Source organism: Patella vulgata, chromosome 3, assembly GCF_932274485.2.
Source record: "Patella vulgata chromosome 3, xgPatVulg1.2, whole genome shotgun sequence".
Taxonomy (NCBI): Eukaryota; Metazoa; Mollusca; class Gastropoda; family Patellidae; genus Patella; species Patella vulgata.
In genome coordinates, this window is record NC_065881.2 from 39,194,684 (window position 1) to 39,217,087 (window position 22,404).

The window sequence follows — 22,404 nt, forward strand, 5'->3', positions numbered from 1 at the left end:
TTAGTGACATTTTGCTTGGACAGCAGTGCTAAAAGCTTCTCTTATTCAAATTCTTTTATTTGCCTTCCCACGTGTACATGGGATCTCCTATTTATATGCTCACATTTTTATGTGAATCCAAATAAAGATAAAGAGAGAGGAACACCAAACCATTTGAATAACATAAACTTGGATGGGATTAAAGTCATAATAAACTTGATAATAAACTTTTATCCAATTTTGATAAAGCTTTAAATATATGTTTATATCACAAAGATATTGGTTCCTGTCGATATTGACACATGTCAAAACGTAAAATACTGGATTAAGGATCAAAAGTTTCCGTCAAAATGGCTGCTCCCCTTTAAGTAAATAGTCTAAAAGCATGTAATACCAAGGTTGTTTATTCAGTTGGATTAAACTTAAAATATATGTTTATATCCCAAAGATCTTGGTTCCTTTTGATATTGACACATGTCAGACCGTAACATCCTGGATTATGGCCCTTTATTGTACGAAAATCACTTTTTTAGCCTGTCTATCACTTGTAAAATGTGGGCATATCTGGCATGACAACCGCTTGTTTCATCCCATCCGAAAGACTAGACGATGTCCCTTGCAGGCCCTCCGTCCTGCACTACCACACCTGAAAATCCAGATGAGCTTTCTCGGCCAACATAGGGATCTAACACGACCTCCAGGTTATGGAGCCAGTGTCTTACTCACATATGTCAGCGTGACTAACCTATAATAAACTTTACTGTTTGTAGTCAAATACTATCTTATAATGCATACATAGAATCACTAGAGAGTCCTAATTCCACCAGCATTAATAATTATGTATAACGCACAATGTACTTGGCAAACAAAAATTAGACACATAAATAACATTTGCAAATTCAAGGATGTTTCTGTTTAATCTGTGTTTGGATATATTAAATACATATTGTTATATTTTACTCAAAAACAAATAATTATGTGTTCGTCAACGAAAATATCTTGAAGTATTCAGAAAGAACATCACTGGTAAATTATTTACTTAATATAAAAATGAAACTCATAATATATAAGGATGGTGTAACATATATTTATAGGTCTTGTGTGGTAGAAATATTTTTGGTGGAAAGATAACTACAGCAACCAATCCATTTGTCAGTATTGAAATAATTGGTTTAAATTTAGATATCAATAAAAGGAGAACAGGCTCTATAAGTAGTAAGTATATTATCTCCGACTGATTATCTTCTTTTGGAATTAGCTGATCTCTAAGATAAAATGTTATTCAATTTTAATACCAAGCTACATTATTATTTTGGCTGGCTTTCAATTTCAGTAACAATTTGGTAACCTGTATCTTTGGGGTTAAGAATGATCTGTATTGTGTTAGTCTCAAAATGACTGATAGACACATCAAGGCAATTACATAACAATACTCACACACAAAAGTAATCCTATTTATTTGCTTCAGAGGGAAGTAATTCCTTAAGTCCAATATGGGATGACCAACTGTTTCTCTTTGATGTCACCTTTCCTGACTTGGCGTTCTTAAGATTTGAAATTCTTGATGAAAGTTTTGAAAAGACAAAAACAATCCATGCCCAGGCTACATATCCATTGAAAGGATTAAGACAAGGTAAGTGCTTAACACATGTTTTACATTTCTCCAATATAAACATGTAAAGATCCTAATAAGATTTTCAAAATCACTGACGATTTTATTACAGGTTTTCGCTGTGTTCATTTAAACAACCACTTCAGCGAAAAGCAGGAATTATCTAGTTTATTGGTACATATAGAAACAAAAAATCCTATGGTAAGTTTTCAAATAAGTGACAGTTATCTTATTATGCTAATGATATTTACTAGATCCTTTTAAATAATAACAAAATATTTTTTTGGTTCTAATATACTAATAAAATTTATATGTATACAGGATGATACAGAAGACATCATAATCACATAAACTATACTGCATGGTCAATGATAATATTCTCTATGTAATTGGTCCAGGGCAAATGGTTTAACCCATGTGATTTAGATCCACTTTAGGTCATAAAGTCTGAAATTGAGTCAAGTGGCGGCGCTTGATTCCACATTTGTATGTGACAAGGAATAGGGTCGCCTGTACAACCTCATGGGTTTTCTCCCAGTCCTCCAGTTTCCTCCCACTGCTAAAGACGCTCTTAGCAAATTATTGAAATAAAATTGAACCACATGTTGTAATTAGTTCCAAAATGACATAGTTTATGTCAAGTAAACCCTAAGAGCATGTCCGAAAGAAAACCATGCAGAAGGTGCTAAGGCTTCAATCACAGATTTTGACCAAATTTCGTTTATAAGTTGAGATAGTCCCAAAACACATAAATGTGCAATATCAGATAAATCTTTCAATTCCTGACTGAGAAAATTGAAAAAACATTTTTATATGGTGAAATTGCCCAAATCCGTCTTTTCCCAAATACCAACTTTGACAAGTCCTCACACCTATACTATACTTAGCAAAAAGACCCAAACTCACACAGTTTGTAGATGACCTAGTGCTGTTACCACAAAATTAATTTCAGACAATTCTGGCAAACGAGATCTGTATACGGACTGGATATCAACACCTATCTAAATTCCCCATTTTTCGTCACCCAAAGTTTCACGCCCTATAGCTACTTCTTTGATAGGGTGGGTTTCAAAAATTTTATGTATTTGGTTGCCAGTTTTCATGGAATCTATTTTAAAACATGTTGTTTTGAATTCCCTGTATAATATTTATCAGTATAAAATTGGCATTCCTTAAATTGTGGCATTATTAAGAGATTATTAAAAGGGTATGTTCTTTATGCTAAAAATTGTTCAATCTCCCAAAAATATCAAGGTAAGGACATAAAAAGAAATTAATTATCCTTAGCAATACTGCTGTGAATAGAGCTGATCAATGCTCTATGAATGATTGCGTCATGTACTTTACTTTGAAATTTGCTGTTCATTTCTATCTCTATCCCTACTTTTGTCATGTACAATTATATTATCAAGTGTTATATTCAGGAAGTTATAAACTTTGCAATTGTAAAACTTAAATTAATTTTGTCTTCAAAAATGAACAATAAATCTTTGGAAAAGTTAAACAATTTAACTTCATGTTCTGTAATGAATGAGCCATTGGAGATTTGTATTTATGCATTATCTCTTGATAATAGTTGTTTCAGAGATCATAATCAGACATTTAATTGTTAAAATAAAAGTATATAATTGATTATTAATTTATTAGGAAGCAGAAGAAAGAAATGTTTTTAAAATGATAGAAGAACTGAGGCAGAGTTATGCTTCGTCTTTCCCTGGTAGTATGAAAAAACAACTAGAAGAAACTGAAATCAAATTGTTGAAGTATTTAGATGAAAGACAGAAAAAAAGGTATATTATTCAAATATTGAAGTTTACAACTGTGAGTAATTTGGATTTTTTGGAAAATATCAAATTTCACTAATATGTACTCAAATTGATTTTTTGTCCCCCGTCTTTCGAAGAAAGCAGGGAACTATTAAAAGGGTCTATCTGTCTGTCTGTACGTCCGTCATACTTTTTGGGACACAATAACTCTCCTTCTAATTGAGCTAGAATGTTCAAACTTGTTGTAGGTGTTTATTAGATCAATGCCTTGATGGAGTTCGAAGATGAGCATTTTCGGCTAAGGGTAAGCAGAGATAAGCAATTTGATTGGTTGATGCTTTGGGACACGTTAACTTTAGTTCTAAATAAGTGAGAGTGATGAAACTTGGTGTATAGTTTCATTACATCAATACTTTGACTAAGTTCGATAATGAGCATTTTCTGCTCAGGGTAAGCAGAGTGATAAGCAATTTGATTGGCCGAGACTTTGGAACACAATAACTCACCTTCTAATTGAGCTAGAATGTTCAAACTTGGTGTAGGTGTTTATTAGGTCAATGCCTTGATGGAGTTCGAAGATGAACATTTTCTGCTTAGTGTAAGCAGAGATAAGCAATTTGATTGGTTGATGCTTTGGGACATGATAACTTAGTTCATTTAAGTGAGAGTGATGAAACTTGGTGTACAGGTTTATTACATCAATACCTTGACTAAGTTCGACAATGAGCATTTTCTGCTCAGGGTAAGCAGAGCGATAAGCAACTTCATTGGCCGAGACTTTGGAACACAATAATTCACCTTCTAATTGAGGTAGAATGTTCAAACTTGACTAAGTGGTAAGTAGAGCGATAAGCAATTTGATTTGCCGAGACTTTGGAACACAATAACTCTCCTTCTAATTGAGCTAGAACGTTCAAACTTGGTGTAGGTGTTTATTAGGTCAATGCCTTGATGGAGTTTGATAATGAGCATTTTCTGCTCAGGGTAAGCAGAGTGATAAGCAATTTGATTAGTTGAGACTTTGGAACACAATAACTCTCCTTCTAATTGAGGTAGAATGTTCAAACTTGGCATAGGTGTCTATTAGGTGAATGTTTAAACTTGATGTAGATGTTCATTAGGTGAATGTCTTGACTGAGTTCATTGATTAACATTTCGAGCTGAAGTTATGCAGAGCTAATCGATTTCATTTGTTGATGCTTTGGGACAAGATAATCTTGATTCTATCTGATAGAGGGGAATGAAACTTAGTGAAAAAAATAAATGTGCGATTAATTAATATGTGTCATCTATTTATTTTGCAATTTCGGTGGGGGACATCAGCCTCACTGTCGGCTTGTTAACATTAATTTAGAAAACAAAATCCAAAAATCAAGTCTAGATAATCTGCTAGCTTGAATTCAATCAGTTTAAAAACAGATTCACCAATTAAATTTTGTGAAACATGAAGATGACGTGCAACTTTTACATAGGGAACAGCATAGATCGATGGAATTTCAGTTAATCTTTCTTTTGCAACTACTGAACAGAATTGAATCATTTTTGGACTGATATAAGAGATTTAACATTTACAATATTTTAATTTGCAAGGGAATCTTTATCCTCAAATTACTCTTTAAGATCCACAATGAATTAGTAAAATACATGTAGACACAATTTTTATTTTGATTTTTGCCCATTGTTTAATTATAGAAGGAGAGAATCGCATCTACAGGGAAGTCCTGGTACCCGGAAATAGAAATTATGTAAATGTGATGTCCTTGTTTCACCTCTTGGAATTCAGCTTCACTGTATATACCGAGTACTGTTATCTAATACAACATTTAGCAGATTAAACTTCAACATTTTCTTCATCTTACACAATGTTATTGATTGTTTTGTTACTTTTCTGAAATTTTCTTCTCGGATGTTCTAAAAGTTTGTTGTTTATGTTTTGTAAAAATGAAGGGGTGGGGGGATGGCCGAATGGTTAGCACGTGCGTGCTGTATCACAAGGTCTGTCATTGAGTCAACTGCCATGGTTTCGATTCCCCTGTTGTAGGTGACAAGGAGTAGGGTCACCTGTCCAACCTCGTGGGTTTTCTCCCACTGCTAAAGACCACTACGCGAAAGCGAATGATTGAAATAAAATTGAACCATATAATGGTCCCGAAATGACCTAGTCTGTGTCGATTGGACGTTACACCCCATTTCTCTCTCTCTTGTACTACTTTTTGTGCACCATTTACTGGTACATTTGATGGACTACCGAGGGTTAGGGTGCCATTTGTAATATGGATGTTAGTAAGATATGTTTTACTTTATATTTAACTGTTATATTTATACACGCACATTTAATGTGGACATATACTATTGTCACCTGCGTAGGTTGTCCATGAGTCGGTCTGTCATCTTTTTTCAAATAAGGCATTAATATGAACCATGGACATGGTGTTACTCTCGATCGACAGCTATTACCAATTGTAGTTAACATAAGAGGGGAAGGCTTATAAACTAGTAATCTATAAGAAAATAGTATTGATATTTATGTGTATTTATTGACCCGTTATACTCACACACTACATGCTTTGAACAGTTATGACATCAGTATTAATTGTAACTCTTTATATATATACTTTTTTTATACATGTTTACCAACAAATTTTTTGATTACGAACAACAAATATCTAAGTTAAAGCATCAAATTTTGGCTTTAATAACACTAGACAGTATAATTTGATTTGTTGATGCTTTGCATCACGATAACTCTGATTCTCTTGGAGTGAGAGGGATGAAACTAAGTCAGTATAGATTCATTAAAGATACATTATGTAACATTTAGATAAAGAGCTGGTTGTTCTTAATATACAAGTTCTAAAATAGATAATGAAAAATGAATATGTTGAAAATTTCAGTCAAATTACTTTTTTCTGAGTGAAGTTATGAGCCTTTGAAGGTTTAATGATATAGTCTTGATTTGTCAAATATCATTGCTACAATTATCCATTTTTATATGCCCACATTTTCATGTGGACATATTATGTTACAGTCAATTTGTGTAATCAGTCATTTCATGTAATGACTAAACGAATCAGTCATTACGTGAAATGCCTGTGGGCACCAGGCAATAAGTGCAATGACCGAAAATTCCAGTCATTACACGAAATGACTAAAAATCATGGGCAGACATTCTGCGAAATGACTGAAGCACTGTCAAACCACAAAAATTCACTGTAAAACATTTATTGACCTCACATCCAATGTTGAATCATACATTGCAGAATATTAATTATAATGAAATATTAATTCATTGAAACGAAATATTAATTCGTTGAAACGAAATATTAATTCGTTGAAATGAAATATTAATTCGTTGAAACGAAATAATAATTTCATCACAAAAATCTTACTGTCAAATCACTTTTAAAAAAAAATCCCAACTGGTTAATCACTCAAGTCACTTGTTGCACCGGACATACCACTGTCCACCGCAGCTGGATTCTTTATGTACAGCCTGACGAAGTGTTACTGTCTTTGTACGATCTACATCAGATTCAATAACTAACTGTTGGGGACACAAATCAAACTGATTGCGTGAAAACTTCCCTTTTAGAATCCCTGCTTTGACACAAATGGTGTACATGTTAATTCTCTTCGCGGTCGATGATTATTCCCAGAATATTACGTGGATCACCACGACCCCTATCCACTAGAGGAATAGGTACTGCTACGTTGTCTCCCACCTGGCCAGTGGCTAGTTCTACTCGACTCCCCTTGACCATACGCTGAGCTTGTATCATCTGAGCAGAGCTGGCACCATTTCTTTCATATAGGATGTTTTGCAAGCGGGCATTGAGTAAATCGGAGGGACTATTCCCCTGTTCAATTGGGCTAGCTGGATGTTCAAAGTCAAAATCCAACCTGGTAGTTTGTGTTGGTTCCTGACTGGTAGTTAGTGTCAGTTCCAGACTGGTAGCTTGTGATGGTTCCTAGCTGGTAGTTTGGGTCTGTTCCTGACTGGTATTTTGTGCTGGTTCCTGACTGGTAGTTTGCGCCGGGTCAAAAGAGAAATAAAAACTAAAAACCAATATTAGATGGGTTTTTTTTAAAAGTTTATGTTGTTATTTTATGTGTTAGGCCTACACATATTGCCTGATTTGCAAAATCTGCAATCAGGCATTATGTGTAAAAAAAGGGTAGGAATTTTAGTCATTTCGTGTAATGTCTGGAATTTTCGGCATTACACGTATTGTCTGGTGCTCACAGGCTCTTCGCAAAATTAGTGATTCGTTTAGGTATTACGCGAAACTGATTACACAGATTGACTGTAACATATATATTGTCGTCACCCCTGTCCGCCCAGACATCTGTCCACAATTTGTTTATGGACACTCTTCAGGTCACATATCCGATTTTGACGAAACCTGAAATATAGGTTTATCTCCAAAACATCTTGGTTCCTTTCGATATAGCATGGATTATGGCCCCTGATTGTACGAAAAATCACGTTTTTAGCTTGTGGATACTCTGAAAGTCACAATTTTCATCTGATTTTGATGAAATGAATATTTATAACCCAAAGATCTTGGTTCCTTTAGACATTTGCGCATATTGGATTGTAACTTCCTGAATTATGGCCCCTGATTGTACGAAACATCATGGTCCCTCTAGAGGTCACAAATTTTATCCGATTTAAAAAAGTGTTTGAATATATCACAGTTACACCCTAATGATGGTGGAGTTTGAATCTGACTAAAACTGCCAAACAAAATGGCTGCCCCTCCTATGCAAATAGTGTAAATATATAGTATATCAAGGTTGTGGACCCTCTAGAGGCCACAATTTTGATCCGATTTTGATGAAACTTATTTATGTGTATATCACAAAGATCTTGGTTCCTTTTGATAATCGCACATATCTGAACGTAACTTCCTGGATTATGGCCCCTGATTGTATGGAAAATCACTTTTTTTTTTTTTAGCTTGTTCTCTATCCATCTCTTGCAAAATGTGGGCGTATCTTGCCAGGCAGCCGCTGGTTATATTTAATCATTAAATGGTGCTTGTGTTTTAATCCATTAAAAATCACCGCCATCCAACGATCTAGACAGTTGATTATAGGCTTGTCATTTGAATAAATGTCTAATTAAATATTTATATAACATTTGAAGCTAATAGAAAGACCTGCAATAGGCAGATTTACCTCTTACATAATGCATCTTTATATAAATACCTTGTCTGTTCAATAATGAACATTTTCTGCCCAGGTTAAGCAGAGTGACAAGTAAAACCATAAAGCGTTGTAAAGATAACCACAAGTAATTAATGAGCGACATCTATTTTGGGTGGATTAAGCAGGCGGCGTCAGTCTTACTGTATACTTTCTTGTTATCCTCAAAAGTTACCACAGAATTGTCATTTTAAATTTATCAACCTATACTTAGTATTTTTATAAATAAATATATACTCTATTTACCAAGTACTTACTTCTTATCCTCAAAAGTTATCATCATTTTAAATTCATTATCAACCTATTTTTAGTATCTTTATGAAAATAAATATATACTCTATTTACCATGTATTTTGCTTTAATTATTTTAATTTTAATATCAATTCTGGTCAGTGCCTATAAATGTTCATGTCTTCAACCTCCTGTCCATTGTTTTCTTTTCTCTTACATTACTAGAAGGATTGTATCAATAAAAAGTTGAGTTAACAGTGGTCAAACCCCTAATTTTGGGGCGAGGAACTGTTCCCCAAGACATAATTAATGAATGTGTATTTCTTGGTGGGGGACGTGCTTGGAAAAAAAGCCTATGGCTCCACCAGTTCATGCACGATAGACATGAAGCTTGGCATGCTTGTTCCTCAGACAATTGTGCATTGACTAACAGACTCGAATTTTGATAACATCAAAATTCCAAGATAGCCGAGGTGATGTCATACCTGCTACACTCATATACTTGTTCATTCACTGGAAGGATAGATTGAATCTAATTAGAAGTAATTAACAGAAATTGTTACAAGCGGTTGATATGCAAAATACGCCCATATTTTGCAAGATATGGCGGAAAACAGGGAGAATTGATAGGGCTCATTCTCTTATTGTCCTAATGCTTCACATCAATTTTTGAAAAATTTATCTTTTAAAAACTGATAGATTTTACAGTTATAATTAAGTATGTCATTCACAATCACCATTTACATGTGGGCGTATAAATATTAACAAAATATTAGCACTCATATTCAAAGTTCAGCAATTGACTGATAAATACAAGAATCTTATGAGCAATGGGCGCACCAATAGTGAATTCATGTCTTCATATTGCTCACAGAAAGTGAATAGAGACAATGTATCAAATAAAGAAAACATGTATATAATTCTACATATTTATTTTGAATATGATTAATATCATAAATACTTCACATAGTTTACAAAACAGCAATATCAGTCTAAATATTAACAATAAAAGCTTAACCAAAATACAAAACTTAACAATTAAATATTACAAATAAAATGTGAATTTACACTTTTTGATCTTCCTCTTAATAAATAACATAATTCAAATATAGCACACTTACTGGTTTACAAACATGTAATGTTTCGATGATCATTGGTCCATCATTGAAACGTTAGATGTTTATAAAATGGTAATTGTTATTCCTTATATATATAAATTTCAGTGTGTTACTCTTAAGTACTAAATACCACTCAAAACACCACTTAATATATCTTCAATATAGTCTCCAAAAACTATTGAAAATAATCCCAAAAACTATTGACATGCACGTATTTATACCTAACAACAACCCTGCCTGATTCCGTCTTAACATGTAAATCATCCCAAAAATGGCCCTTCATGCTTTATTTCATCATCAGATACATCCATTTGTCTGTCTGGTATATAAGGGTTCATATGAATTTTCAGGATTTTTCAATGCCTTTGGTGTTGTGTACCCTTGGTTTTTTTTAAATTAGTCACACTAAACCAGCCCACATACCATTCCCTGGCTGATTGATGATGAGCCTTGATTATCAAGATAATTTTCATAAGAAACATTATATAAAACTAGATAGAAATCATAACCAATTCAAGTCAACAATACAACTAGTATTATATTCTTGCCTACCACACGTTCTTCAGTGATATACTAAACACAAAAGATGCCACTCCAAATGGTACAGTTATTAAAACTGCACAATAAACCAAACACAATTTAATAAATTTGTTGTCACTACGACTATCTAAATATGACTGTGATTCAGACTCTAGATTCTATTATGTATCTAGATAATATCACATGCTTAGCTATTTATAAGCAAATGCCCGCTACTGATGTCCTTTCATGTGCATTGGATCTGTTAGGTAATAACTTGAGAAATTTTCATTTGACTGTGAACATCTGCAGAGGTAGGTGTGGGGCACCCTCAAATAGGTAATCTGTGGCTGAAATTGTCTGAGCAGTTAGTAACGGTTGTCTCTAATTTAACCATGCAACTTTAGCTGCAAACAATTGTGGACAATAGACAGACATGGATATAAAGACAATATATGAGCACATTAATTTCAATGTGGGTGTATAAATTTTGAAAGTTATATTGTTTTGAGTTGGTGCACTGGTTCAGTATGTTATTTCACAGGTTAACTACAGTAATTGACAAAGTTAATAAAGGGAAAATTAAGGCATAACTTCCAGTTTTATCTTTTTTGGCATAATCTGTTCATCTTCATCCTGAATTCCATTTTCTGTTTGTGATTCATCCAGATCTGATTGTTCATCACTTCCCAATAGTCCATTTAAACTAGCATCTTCACTTGTATCACTGGGTAAATCAAGCTCTAAATTAGACAGTTCTAGCTTTGCAACCGCGTCTTGCTAAATTTTTAAGAAAAACATTTATAACAATTAGCAAATAAAAAGCATCTTTAAAATATTTAATAACTGCCACGACAGATACACCTACTTGAAGGTGTCAGAAATGGACATTTTCTATGTTTACACAATAAAAGAAAGCATTTGAAAAAGTGTCCACAAAGTCAATTCTGACATATTTCATGGGCTATAACTCCACAAAGAAAGATAATTCTCATTAAAATTAGACTCCATTACATTTTTAATGTATTATCACTGTGTCAAGGCTGATAACTTCCATGAATAATTTACAAACCTTGTTCAAATTTTAACTCCTAAATATAAAGACATAGACCAAACTCCATTAAATTGGATGAAAAATGATTGGCCTGAATGGTCCACAAGCAACTGTGGACAAAAGCAAAGTAACAATAAACTGTTTTCCACATTAAATGTGGGTGTATAAAAAGTCTATAGGACAGAGGGAAAATGTATAAAGTTGACAGAAATTTGACAGTATGGCAATGCCTTTGGAATGGACCATTGGACACTATTTCAAAAGGCACAATTCCACCTTTAACCAAGAAAGTTGAGGTGATAAGAATTCCCCATTTACTCTTTCATTTTCACCCTCTCATTCATGACTGGCTTTTCTTGCATGTTTCCTAGGAGACACTTGTCTTCCATATCTCTCTCGGTGGAAGATGAGTAAAGCCCCAGAAGAAGACCAAGACAGTATAGCCAAGCCCTTTGGCTAATTATCTGCAATAAAAGTTACTGACAAACTATCAGCAATTACACTGGCTGTATCAACAAATAGAATGTGGTTGTAGTTACCTGTGAATAATGGGTTCTCATATGATCTTTTACATGACACTTTCTAGTAAATGTTTTTCCACAAACTGGGCATAAAAATGGTTTAGTGGCATTATGTGACTTCATGTGATGTTTTCTATTTTCTTTCCCTTCAAAATAAAATGTTTAATATTTCAGTTTATATATTTAAAAATCTTGACAGAATGTAATTTCATTCCCACTCAAAATATTACACAGACAACTTTCGAAAATCACCTTAATAACTCCATCCTATAATCCTATAAGATGTTCCCAAGTTAAAATAGAAACAAGAAGATACTTCAGGTTTACATTCATTAATAAAAAGATTTATATTATCAGATTATATAATGTATTCGTATGAAGTTTTCAAACAAACACATGAATGTTTATTAGAAACAAACGCTTACTAGAAAATCTTTTGTTGCATATCGGACATTCATAGGGTTTTTCTCCACTATGTGACCTCATATGTATCGTTAAATTTCTGGCTAAAGCAAACATCTTATTACATACTGGACATGGAAACTGGTTACCTGTAGATATAAGATACATATCATAATTAAACAGAATCCACTCAAATGAAGAAAGGCTACAAATTGGGGTCTTTAGCAGTGGGAGGAAACCGAAGTACCCAGAGAAAACTAACAGGGTTAGGCAGGCTGCCCTACGTAAAAGTTTGGGATCGAAACCATGCCACTTGACTCAATGTCTAAATGTGTTAGACGACTTAACACACCGATACGGAGTTGGACCAGGAAATAAATCATACGCCCACAGTAGCCAAGTCGCCTGAGCAGTCTACAAATGTTGATGCATATTGGGGCATTTACAAGAGACTGCAAACTGACCAAGGGTAACAGGCTATATAGTAATTATCAGAAATAATTAAAATTTTGCTTGCTTTTAGTTCTAACCCTTATTATATAAAACATGAACCAGCTGATATCCCTGAAAATTGAAAGACCATATTTGTCTCATGAATGTAAAGAAAACATATAAATTTCAGTTCATTTCGATAACAACTTTATCCCGTAGATCGTCCAAAAGGTTTTTAGTAATTATCTGAAATCAATAGGCTTTTTTGTTTCATGAAGACAATATATGAGAACATTTTAATGGCAGGCATATAAAATAGCTTTTTCTTTAATATGAAGTTTTGTGTGAAAGTGGAATAAAGAGAATGTGAATGTTACAATACAACATATAATATTAGTACTAATTCTATAACATTTACCTGGTTTATGACTACGTAAATGACCTTGAAGATTACTTAAACAAGGAAATTCCTGATCACACTGGTTACACTGGAAAACTTTATTCTCCTTCTCTATCTCTGTACGTGAATGGCTACTGAAGAAATGCTGCTGCATGGAGAACACAGTGGTAAATAATTCTTTACATAACAGACATTTGATGACATTTTCCTTCTTTTCATGGATTCTACGATGATTCATCATGTTAACGCTGTTAGCAAATGTTTTATGACATTCTGGACATTCTAGTCCATCTGTAGAAGGACCATGACCTGTTGTTAAATAATGATTCTCCAATTCAGCACTAAAAAAGAATTTTTGTTCACACTTTCCGCAAGCATACTTCTTAGCACTGCCGCCATGTTCTAGAGCATGACTTTGTATTTCTAAAGCAGATGCAAATAACTTGCAACAGACACAACAAATTATTTCTGAATTATTTTCGTATGTATGCTCTATTAAGTGACACTGAAGTTTAGCAGGAGAATCAAATGTCCGCGTACATAGTTTACATTCATGTAATATTCCTTCTTGCATCATATGGGTAGCTACATGAAGCTGTATTTCATATTCTGAACTAAAACTCTGCTGACATTTAATACACTGAAATGACTGTTGATGGGTTTGCATGTGAGCCTCTAGTTGAGAATTTGATGTGAATGTGTGTGTACATTTGGAACATTTAAATTCTTCACTTTCTCCATGATAGCAAGGCTTGCACACATAATATGTTCGACCGGTCGAATTTAACTTAGAAATCAAATTTTCTTTGGAATCAAAACTCTTTAAGCAAACACAACAGGTAGAGAAGTTCTGTTTATTCTGGAAGTGATGTTTTCCATGCATCTGTAGTTCCACTAAAGAGGCTAGTGTCTGTCTACACACTATACACTGTAATAAAGAACCTTGGTAACCATGTTCCTGGGAATGAATATAAAACTGATCTTCTGATTTTAACCCAACTTTACATATAACACAAGCATTACCTTGTTGAATCTTACAATGTTGTAACTTATGTTCTGCCAAAATATCAGGAGTAGGAAACACCTCATCACAAATATTACATTTCAAGTTGCCATTATTGATGTGAATTTTCATGTGTTTTTCATATTCATTTTTATTTTTGAAGACTTGGCTGCAGAAGGTACAAGAAGATGTTGGTTTATCCATGGCTAGTGAGGAAACCATTGCTTGATTCATGTTCGGTATCTTGTCATTGGGAATATTTAATATACCAGACAGGTTGACTTGTTTAGATGTTTTCACACCATGATCTTGGACTTTGTGAAGTTGTAACAAAGACATTTCACTAAACTTCATGTCACATATATTACAAATATGTAAAGGTTCAACATTTTTCCAGATATTGCTGGGTGGTGTTCTGGTTGTAGATGCTGATACAGGACTAGTGGCATTCCATGTAGGTAGATGAGCATTAGTCTGATTCCCACCAGGACTAGAAGCCCCCCAAGCAACTTGACTTGGTGACATCTGACTCACTGGACTGCTTTTAGGAATGGTCCAGTTGGGGTGAGATGGACTACTTTTGGCTGAAGGACTTTGTTCCCATGATCTGGATAAAGTAGCTGAAAGAATAGGACTTGATTGGTCTGAAACTTTCTGAAATGGTTTTGTTTCACTTGGTTTGGGAGAAGATTCTATGGTCTGTTTTGTGGGACTGATGGTGTCACCATGTACTGCTTGTAGATGTTGATCCAACATATATTCAATATGAAATGCTTCATCACACATTGAGCACTTAAAAGGTTTACTGTGTGTTGTTAAGTGACACTGAAGCTCCATTTCATTAGAGAAACTCTCCTTACAAAACAAACAACGATAGGGTTTGGCCATTTTCAGATGATTCACACGAACATGCACTTGCCATTCCATCTCTGAACGAAACACATTTTGACACTGGGTGCATTTATAGAGTTTACATTCATTGCTGTGTTTGATGGCAAAATGAACCTGTATGTTCACTTTAGAGTCAAATATTTCTTTACATAAAGAACACCTATACAAATGATGTGCATGTATATCTAGTAAGTGTTTCTGAAGTTCATCTGGTTTTGTAAAGAGTTTCATACAACTAGTACACCCATACTCTGTGGTTAGTGATAGGTAGTGCATAGCTGAATGACTTTCTAGTAGTTCTTCAGTGGGAAAATGTTGATTACACTGCTGACATGAAAACTTGGACATCACTGAATCCATGTGGAGCTTCATGTGTGCTTGGAAGTTCTGAATGTCATGAAAAGTAGCATTACATTGGTCACATGTGGCACTACCCATGGTCTCATCGTGTCTTTCAAGTTTAGTCTTTACTTGTGGTTTATCATTTATGCCATCTTTGGGAAATGTTAGAGCAGCCTTTCTATCTGTATTATATTTGTGCTCTCTCGGTTTCTTATCAAGCATACCAACGTGAGATGTAAGCTTGTGTTCTTCTAACGAACCGCTATCAGGAAAGGCAATCCCACAGGGCATGCAAAAGCAATCTTGCTCAGGAGTTTGAGTGTTACTGTATTTATGTTGCTTCTTTTTGTGATTATACAAGGTTTCTATGCTTGAAAACTGTTCCGTACATAAGCTACATGGGTATTTAATATCTAGACATGGTTGGTTGCTATGAACAACATTCATGTGTGCATGGAGACTGTAGAGATTTGGATAAGGAGCATTACAATAATTACATGTATAGATTTCTGTAGATTTAACTGAATGAACACTCTGCATATGAATCTCCAACATCTCAAGATTGTCAAATCCACCATCCATACAATATGGGCAAATTAGATTCTCTGTACCATCTATGCTTGGTAAAGCTGGAACTGTAATCATATCAGCTCCCAATCCTTCCTTCTCATTGGTCGAAATGGAAAAAACGGCTTCATTATGTCTGTAGGTATCTTCATTGTTGATTGTTTCATTGTGAACTTCCATGTGCTGCAGCAAATCTTCTGTAGTATCCAGTTCCTCAAAACAAATTGGGCACTTGATCTTTTTGTCCGACAAGTGTGTATCAATGTGTATATCGAGAGAATCTTGAGTGGTAAAACTGTCCCCACAATAACTACACTGAAAGTGTTCTGATTTGATATGGGTAAGAATATGGGCCTGAAGATCATGCATGTTGGTAAAATGATCCTGACACTGTAGACATTTATGATCAGAAGAAGAAGATGATGGTTTATGTTGAGAGAACATGTGAGATGTCAAAGCTGCAGTGTTCTGAAAACCACGATTACACACTGGGCACTGCGTGTTCTTGTCATTTTTATGTGTCCTCAGATGACTCTTTAAGTGATCACTTCTGAAAAAATAAAAATAAATACAATTTACTGATAAGTCATACATATCTTAAATTACTTTTGTTGTATGTTGTCATCAAAAGTCATAGTATGCAACAAAAATTCTACTTTAATTCTATCTAACCTCATGACAATACATTACGTAAATTTATAAAACTTCTGCTGAAGATAAAATTTTATTCTCTGTGAAATAAAAGTTTCATTGATTATGAATAGTCCTCATCGTGTAGTGAATGGACAGACCCCTCCTGCTGTCAGATCATTAACAACAAAACAAAGCAAATAAGTTCAAATTATTATTAATGTAAACACTGATAAAAATATGTCTACCATTCGGTTTATTTTTTATAGATTTACTGTGCCATGTGAGTCAAGGGTTATTCATCATTGAAAAATAAAACAAAACAATCATTGGTGTTCACAGAAATTTTTGATTATCGGTATACTTCAAATAATTAATTTATATTATTAAATAAACCATGAAGTATAAGTTCCTACAAACATAGATTATAGCCAGTTAGAAGAACACGTCTGTGGTATACAGGCGAAATGGTATCCCTGCCAGTCACTCTTCCAGCAGCTAAGATATCAAAGCTTTTCATAATATCATGATTTTACAATTGTCTTTTAAAGGGCTTTACAAGCTTTAACAGTAAGATGTAAATGAGGTGAAAATTGTGTGACTTCTTATTGAAATTATCAAATAAACAAACTCAATGAGTTTCATCAAAATACATCACAGAGCTGAATTATGATTCTTTATAATATAAACAAGATGATAGCTCATAACATCGGTAGACATACATATATATTCCCAGGGAAGGCCATGTCACCCCTCCCTTTATCCCCATATCTATTATTTTGTCATCAGACATTCATAATAACTGACTTATTAATTAATCAACATCTAAACTACATAATTCTTTTTTTTCTGTTGCATATCCATCCCACTTGCACATCTAATTTTATTTACATAACACAAACATTTTATACAAAAGAATTGTAACTGCTTACAAGATGTGAATATTTATTCACTAACTTCTCTCTCATCATTTTTAATCTTGCAACTTGGGACATCAATTTATTTGTGTACGTTGTTTGTAAATTAAGGTCAATAGTTTTATTGGCTGCAAAACAATTTTCTCAAGTTGTTCCCACAAGACAGAACTGGGACCTTACGTGTGAACCTACGGACCAGTTCACATATAAAGCAATTGAAAACTATTCGATATGACTTAGTGTCTGGAGAGCTCATTTTTCTTTGAAGCTTTTATAGATGCTTGTTAAATATCCCTTGTCATTTAAGAAACAGTGATTCAAATAATTCTCTGGAAAAGGTTAATGTTACCATTGATCCATGGTGTATCATTATATTTTCTTAACTCAACGACATTCACCCTGTGGGACATCTAAACATATGTAGTGAAGAGTCACAAGGGAAATTAGCCATCACTCTTTTTAAAACATAATTATGCTCGTTCTCTTCCGCAGATTCCCAATGAAGTTGGATGTGACGCAGACATAACTTTATGTACACTAGTATGTTGCATCCCCTGGGACAATTTGCCATTTACATTAATTTCAAATCATATTATACACAGAACGAAGGTAAATCTGAGTTGATTTATTTTATCTTTTACAAATCAAACTAGAAAACATTAGTTGTTGATATGTGACATTCAAGATTTATTATCATATTGATGTTAAAATTATCCTAGTTGTCAGGTTGTTGAACTTAGAGAGAAATATAATCAGGTGCTCCCCTGTACTCAAATAGTGTAAATGTATGTAATACCAAGGTTGTTCACCCTCTAGAGGTCACAATTTTTATTTGATTTTTGATGAAACCTAAAATATATGGTTATATCCCAAAGATCTCAGTTGCTTTCAATATTTCATGGATATCGGACCATAACTTCCAGGATTATGGCCCCCGATTGTACGAAATATCACGATTTTAGCTTGTGGACCCTCTAGGGGTTACAATTTCTGATTTTACAAACCATATATCACCATTACACCATAATGATGGCCTAGTATGAATTTAGTGAAAATCGGACCGAAATTGCCTGACAAAACGGTCGCACCCTATACGCAAAGAGTGTAAAAGTATGCAATACCAAGTATGGGGACCCTCTGATTTTGATGAAACTTAAAAATATATGTTTATATCCCGAAGATCTCGGTTCCTTTCGATATTTAAGCATATTGGAAGGTAACTGTCTGGATTATGGCCCCTGATTATTAGAAAAAACATGTTTTTAGCTTATGGAACCTCTGCATGTCACATTCTTTATCCGACTTTAAAAAACTTTTAAATATATCACTGTTACACCTAATAACGGTTGTGTTCGAATGTCATGAATTCGGACCCGAACTGCCCAAAAATTGGCTGCTCCCCGTACGCAAATAGTGTAAAAGTATGTAATACCAAGTTTGTGGACCCTCTAGAAACTAGAAGTCACAATTTGTATCCGATTTTGAATGAAACTTAAAATTTATGTTTATATCCCAAAGATCTCTGTTCCTTTCGATACTTGAGCATATTGAAAGGTAATTTCCTGGATTATGAACCCTGATTGTAAGAAAAATCACATTTTTAGCTTGTGAGCTCTCTAGTGGTCACATTCTTTATCCGATTTTAAAAAGAGGTTGTCATGCAAGATATGCCCACATTTTGCAAGAGATATTCGTACAATCAGGGTCATAATCCAGGAAGTAAGGGTCCTATAGGCGCAAATATTGTAAAGAACAGATTTTTGGGATATAAACATATATTTTAAGTTTCATCAAAATCGGGCATATCAGACCATAACGTCTTGGATTATGGCCCCTGATTGTACGAAAAATCACGTTTTTAGCTTGTATAAATATATCACCATTACACCCTAATTACGGTAGAATTAGAATTGCCCGAACCGCTTGTTCAAATTAATACGATTTGTATTTTTTTACGCATTTGAATTCTTACTGCTGAAATATATCGTACATCTGGTAGTTATGTGTTCTCTACATGTATTTTATGAAAATCTAGCAAATATTAAATTCCAATTGCAATTTGTTTAGAAATACATGCATAAAGTTTATGCTTCCATGATTACCCTGTACCAAAAGTTCACATTATTGTGCAATAGGGTGTATATAGACATATTCAAAGTTACTTTTTAAATGTCATAAACAGGCTATCCTATCGGACATTTTACCAAAAATAAAGGGGCATAACTCTTATCATTATTTAAGCAGATGGATTCGGACCACAAATAAAAATCACTTCAACAAAATATTTAAATTCGTACGTAATAAAAAAATAGGTGCGTCTCGTTATTTTTCATATTTAATTCCCGTGCAGTATTCGAATTTATGTGTTGTCGTAATACGATAGAATGAAAGCATGCCAACTAATGCCTACTCGTAGCTGTTTCCAATTATTTGGCAGTAACCATTTCTCTACGACGCTGAGCAAGTAACATCATCTGTTAAATAATAGCATTTGACTCTCGCATGCACTATCATCTAAAACAATTAACTACTTACACTATTCCAATTGAAATATTCGTCGACATTTCTTTATTCAAAAACATAAACCCCATTCAAAATATCATAAATCCGAGAATATGCCTTCAAAATAGAATCCTTCTTGAAATTGTCATGTTCCCACCTCTTAATTTCACGCGCCTCATGAGATTTCTACTTTCGTTTCAGTTATTGTATTATAACCTTGTGTGTGTTTGTCTGTGCGTGTGTGTGAAATAACTTTATTTAACGTCTGCTTCCACCGAAGTGATATCGCAGACAAGTTATCAGATATACTGATTAGGGGTGTTATGTACTATTATGATATTTGACATAAATAACTACATGTAGTTCCTACATGTTGTCGGCCGACATCAAGGAGATTGAAATGTCTGACAATGGAGAAATCACAGGTTAATCACGTAGATTAAGTTTATAATCACTCTTAAACACACATTATGCAAGAGCTAATTCTGCATATTGCAAGGCCCTTATTCACGAAAAATTAAACTAAGTTACAACCGAAATTTTAAGAAATACTGCAACTTCATTGGATATATGCAAATTGATTTTACTGGCCAGCTAATCGAATTGCAGTATTTCTTAAAATTTCGATTGTATCTTAGTTTAAGTTTTTGTGAATAAGGGCCCTGGTCTTTCTTTAGGCTTGAAATGTTATCTAAATTATTAATTATTAAATTATTAATTATTATTGATATTTAGCGGATTGTAATACACTTTTTGAAAACAATTAAATGTAAAAATGGATAATCAAGACTTTGCTTTTTTATCGTACTGACATTAGTAATGATGATCAAGGCTAGCCTAAAATTTAAAAGCTAATATCTTGGTTCAGAGTGGAGCAATTTGACTGAAATTTTCAGCATATTCTATTTACGTTTTCTATTTTTTGACTATTATAGCGACAATTGCTAACTCTTTATCTAATCTCCCATAATGCCCTTTAAATGGATTGATACATTGTCTGACAAAGTAGAAGCAATGACTCCTGTTCAAGATTGGATTGATGAATTGTTTGACAAGGATTAAGTTCAGCCAATCAAGGCAGATTAAGTAGTTAATCAAGGTAGGTGTGTAGGCGGTATAACACGATAAATACATTGATCACTTAATTACCTAATCAATCCAGCCTTTTTATCAACAATAATCAGGATGAGTAATAGTTATATACCCAGTACAGTCAAATAAATTTGGAAAATTGAATGTTATTCACCATATCTTGATGTCTGATTGGGCATATTCATGGTCGGACATTTGGGAAATAGCATAGGACATGTCCGGAATATACGGGCAAACAGCATCAATGTAGTATACTACCTTAAGATATATTCTATTAATCAAGCCTAACCAGAAGAACTTTGGTCTTACCTAGCAAATGCGGATGTACATTCAGTGCATTTGTACTTCTTAATACCAGTATGTAACTTCATGTGACGATCACGACTACGTTTATGTCGAAACAACCTATTACAATAGGTGCACTTAAAGGGTAACTGATCAGAGTGAACCTGAAAATATTGTACAGACATGACACAATAAATAGTTACTTCATTTCCACCTAAATACTAAAACTTTTTTTTATGATAAATTATGAATTTGTATATCTTATATTAAGATTATATTTAAATTTCAAGCAGAAATTCAAATTAAAGGTCAACAGCAGCATACAATAAATAGATTATTATAATTTCTAGTAATTAAACTGTACCTGTTCGTGTATCTTTAGATGACCTAATCTAGCAAATGCCTTCTCACAATATTGACAAGCATATGGATGACCATCACTGACTCCGACTACATATGGTACTTGTTCTGGTGTCATCCCCTGACTCTTAGGTGACATTGGTTCACTACCTGCTGGAACAGGACTCTGGGAGGATATAGAAGATAAAGGTGTGTCTGATCGATCAATAAATCCACCATTTGTGGTTTCAGCAAACACCATACTAGATTCATCTTCTGTAAAATTCGAATTATTTACTTATCAGATAAAAACGTAAGTACCTAATCAGGGAATGTGTAACTGTGTGTTATTTTTGACATTTGAGAAAACCATTATTACACCCAGACCTTGGCTAGGCCTTAGAATCTGCCCACCATATTTAACACCCACTTACCCACATTAGGTATATAGGGTAATTGGTGTAATTGCTTCTTCCTGGTAGTTTTTATTTATCTAGAGATACAAACCTCACCAAAAAAAGGCTTTTCTATCAGAGTTCCTATTAAAAAGTATGTTCTTTCTGGGGACATTATTTATAATACTTGACAACGAAA

The 22,404-nt window shown here is 33.9% G+C and overlaps 2 protein-coding genes across 3 annotated transcripts in view; one reads left to right on the forward strand and one right to left on the reverse strand.

Annotated features, from left to right (window-relative positions):
• The window catches only part of LOC126815319 (1-phosphatidylinositol 4,5-bisphosphate phosphodiesterase gamma-1), a 34,180-nt gene extending 25,273 nt beyond the window's left edge, over window positions 1-8,907 (forward strand). Inside the window, exons 16-20 of the mRNA XM_056099386.1 lie at window positions 1,074-1,194; window positions 1,448-1,612; window positions 1,704-1,792; window positions 3,239-3,381; window positions 5,050-8,907. Of these exons, the coding sequence (XP_055955361.1) occupies window positions 1,074-1,194; window positions 1,448-1,612; window positions 1,704-1,792; window positions 3,239-3,381; window positions 5,050-5,095 (564 nt within the window). The 3' untranslated portion in view covers window positions 5,096-8,907. The remainder of the gene's footprint in view (window positions 1-1,073; window positions 1,195-1,447; window positions 1,613-1,703; window positions 1,793-3,238; window positions 3,382-5,049) is intronic.
• An 858-nt stretch (window positions 8,908-9,765) lies between these two features.
• LOC126815317 (zinc finger protein 423) overlaps window positions 9,766-22,404 on the reverse strand; it is a 34,537-nt gene continuing 21,898 nt past the window's right edge. For both annotated transcript variants that reach the window (XM_050540888.1, XM_050540886.1), the window contains exons 4-9: window positions 21,836-22,086; window positions 21,496-21,635; window positions 13,261-16,595; window positions 12,434-12,559; window positions 12,027-12,154; window positions 9,766-11,213 (exon numbers count right to left, since the gene is read on the reverse strand). In XM_050540888.1, the coding sequence (XP_050396845.1) occupies window positions 11,016-11,213; window positions 12,027-12,154; window positions 12,434-12,559; window positions 13,261-16,595; window positions 21,496-21,635; window positions 21,836-22,086 (4,178 nt within the window). In that variant the 3' untranslated portion in view covers window positions 9,766-11,015. The remainder of the gene's footprint in view (window positions 11,214-12,026; window positions 12,155-12,433; window positions 12,560-13,260; window positions 16,596-21,495; window positions 21,636-21,835; window positions 22,087-22,404) is intronic.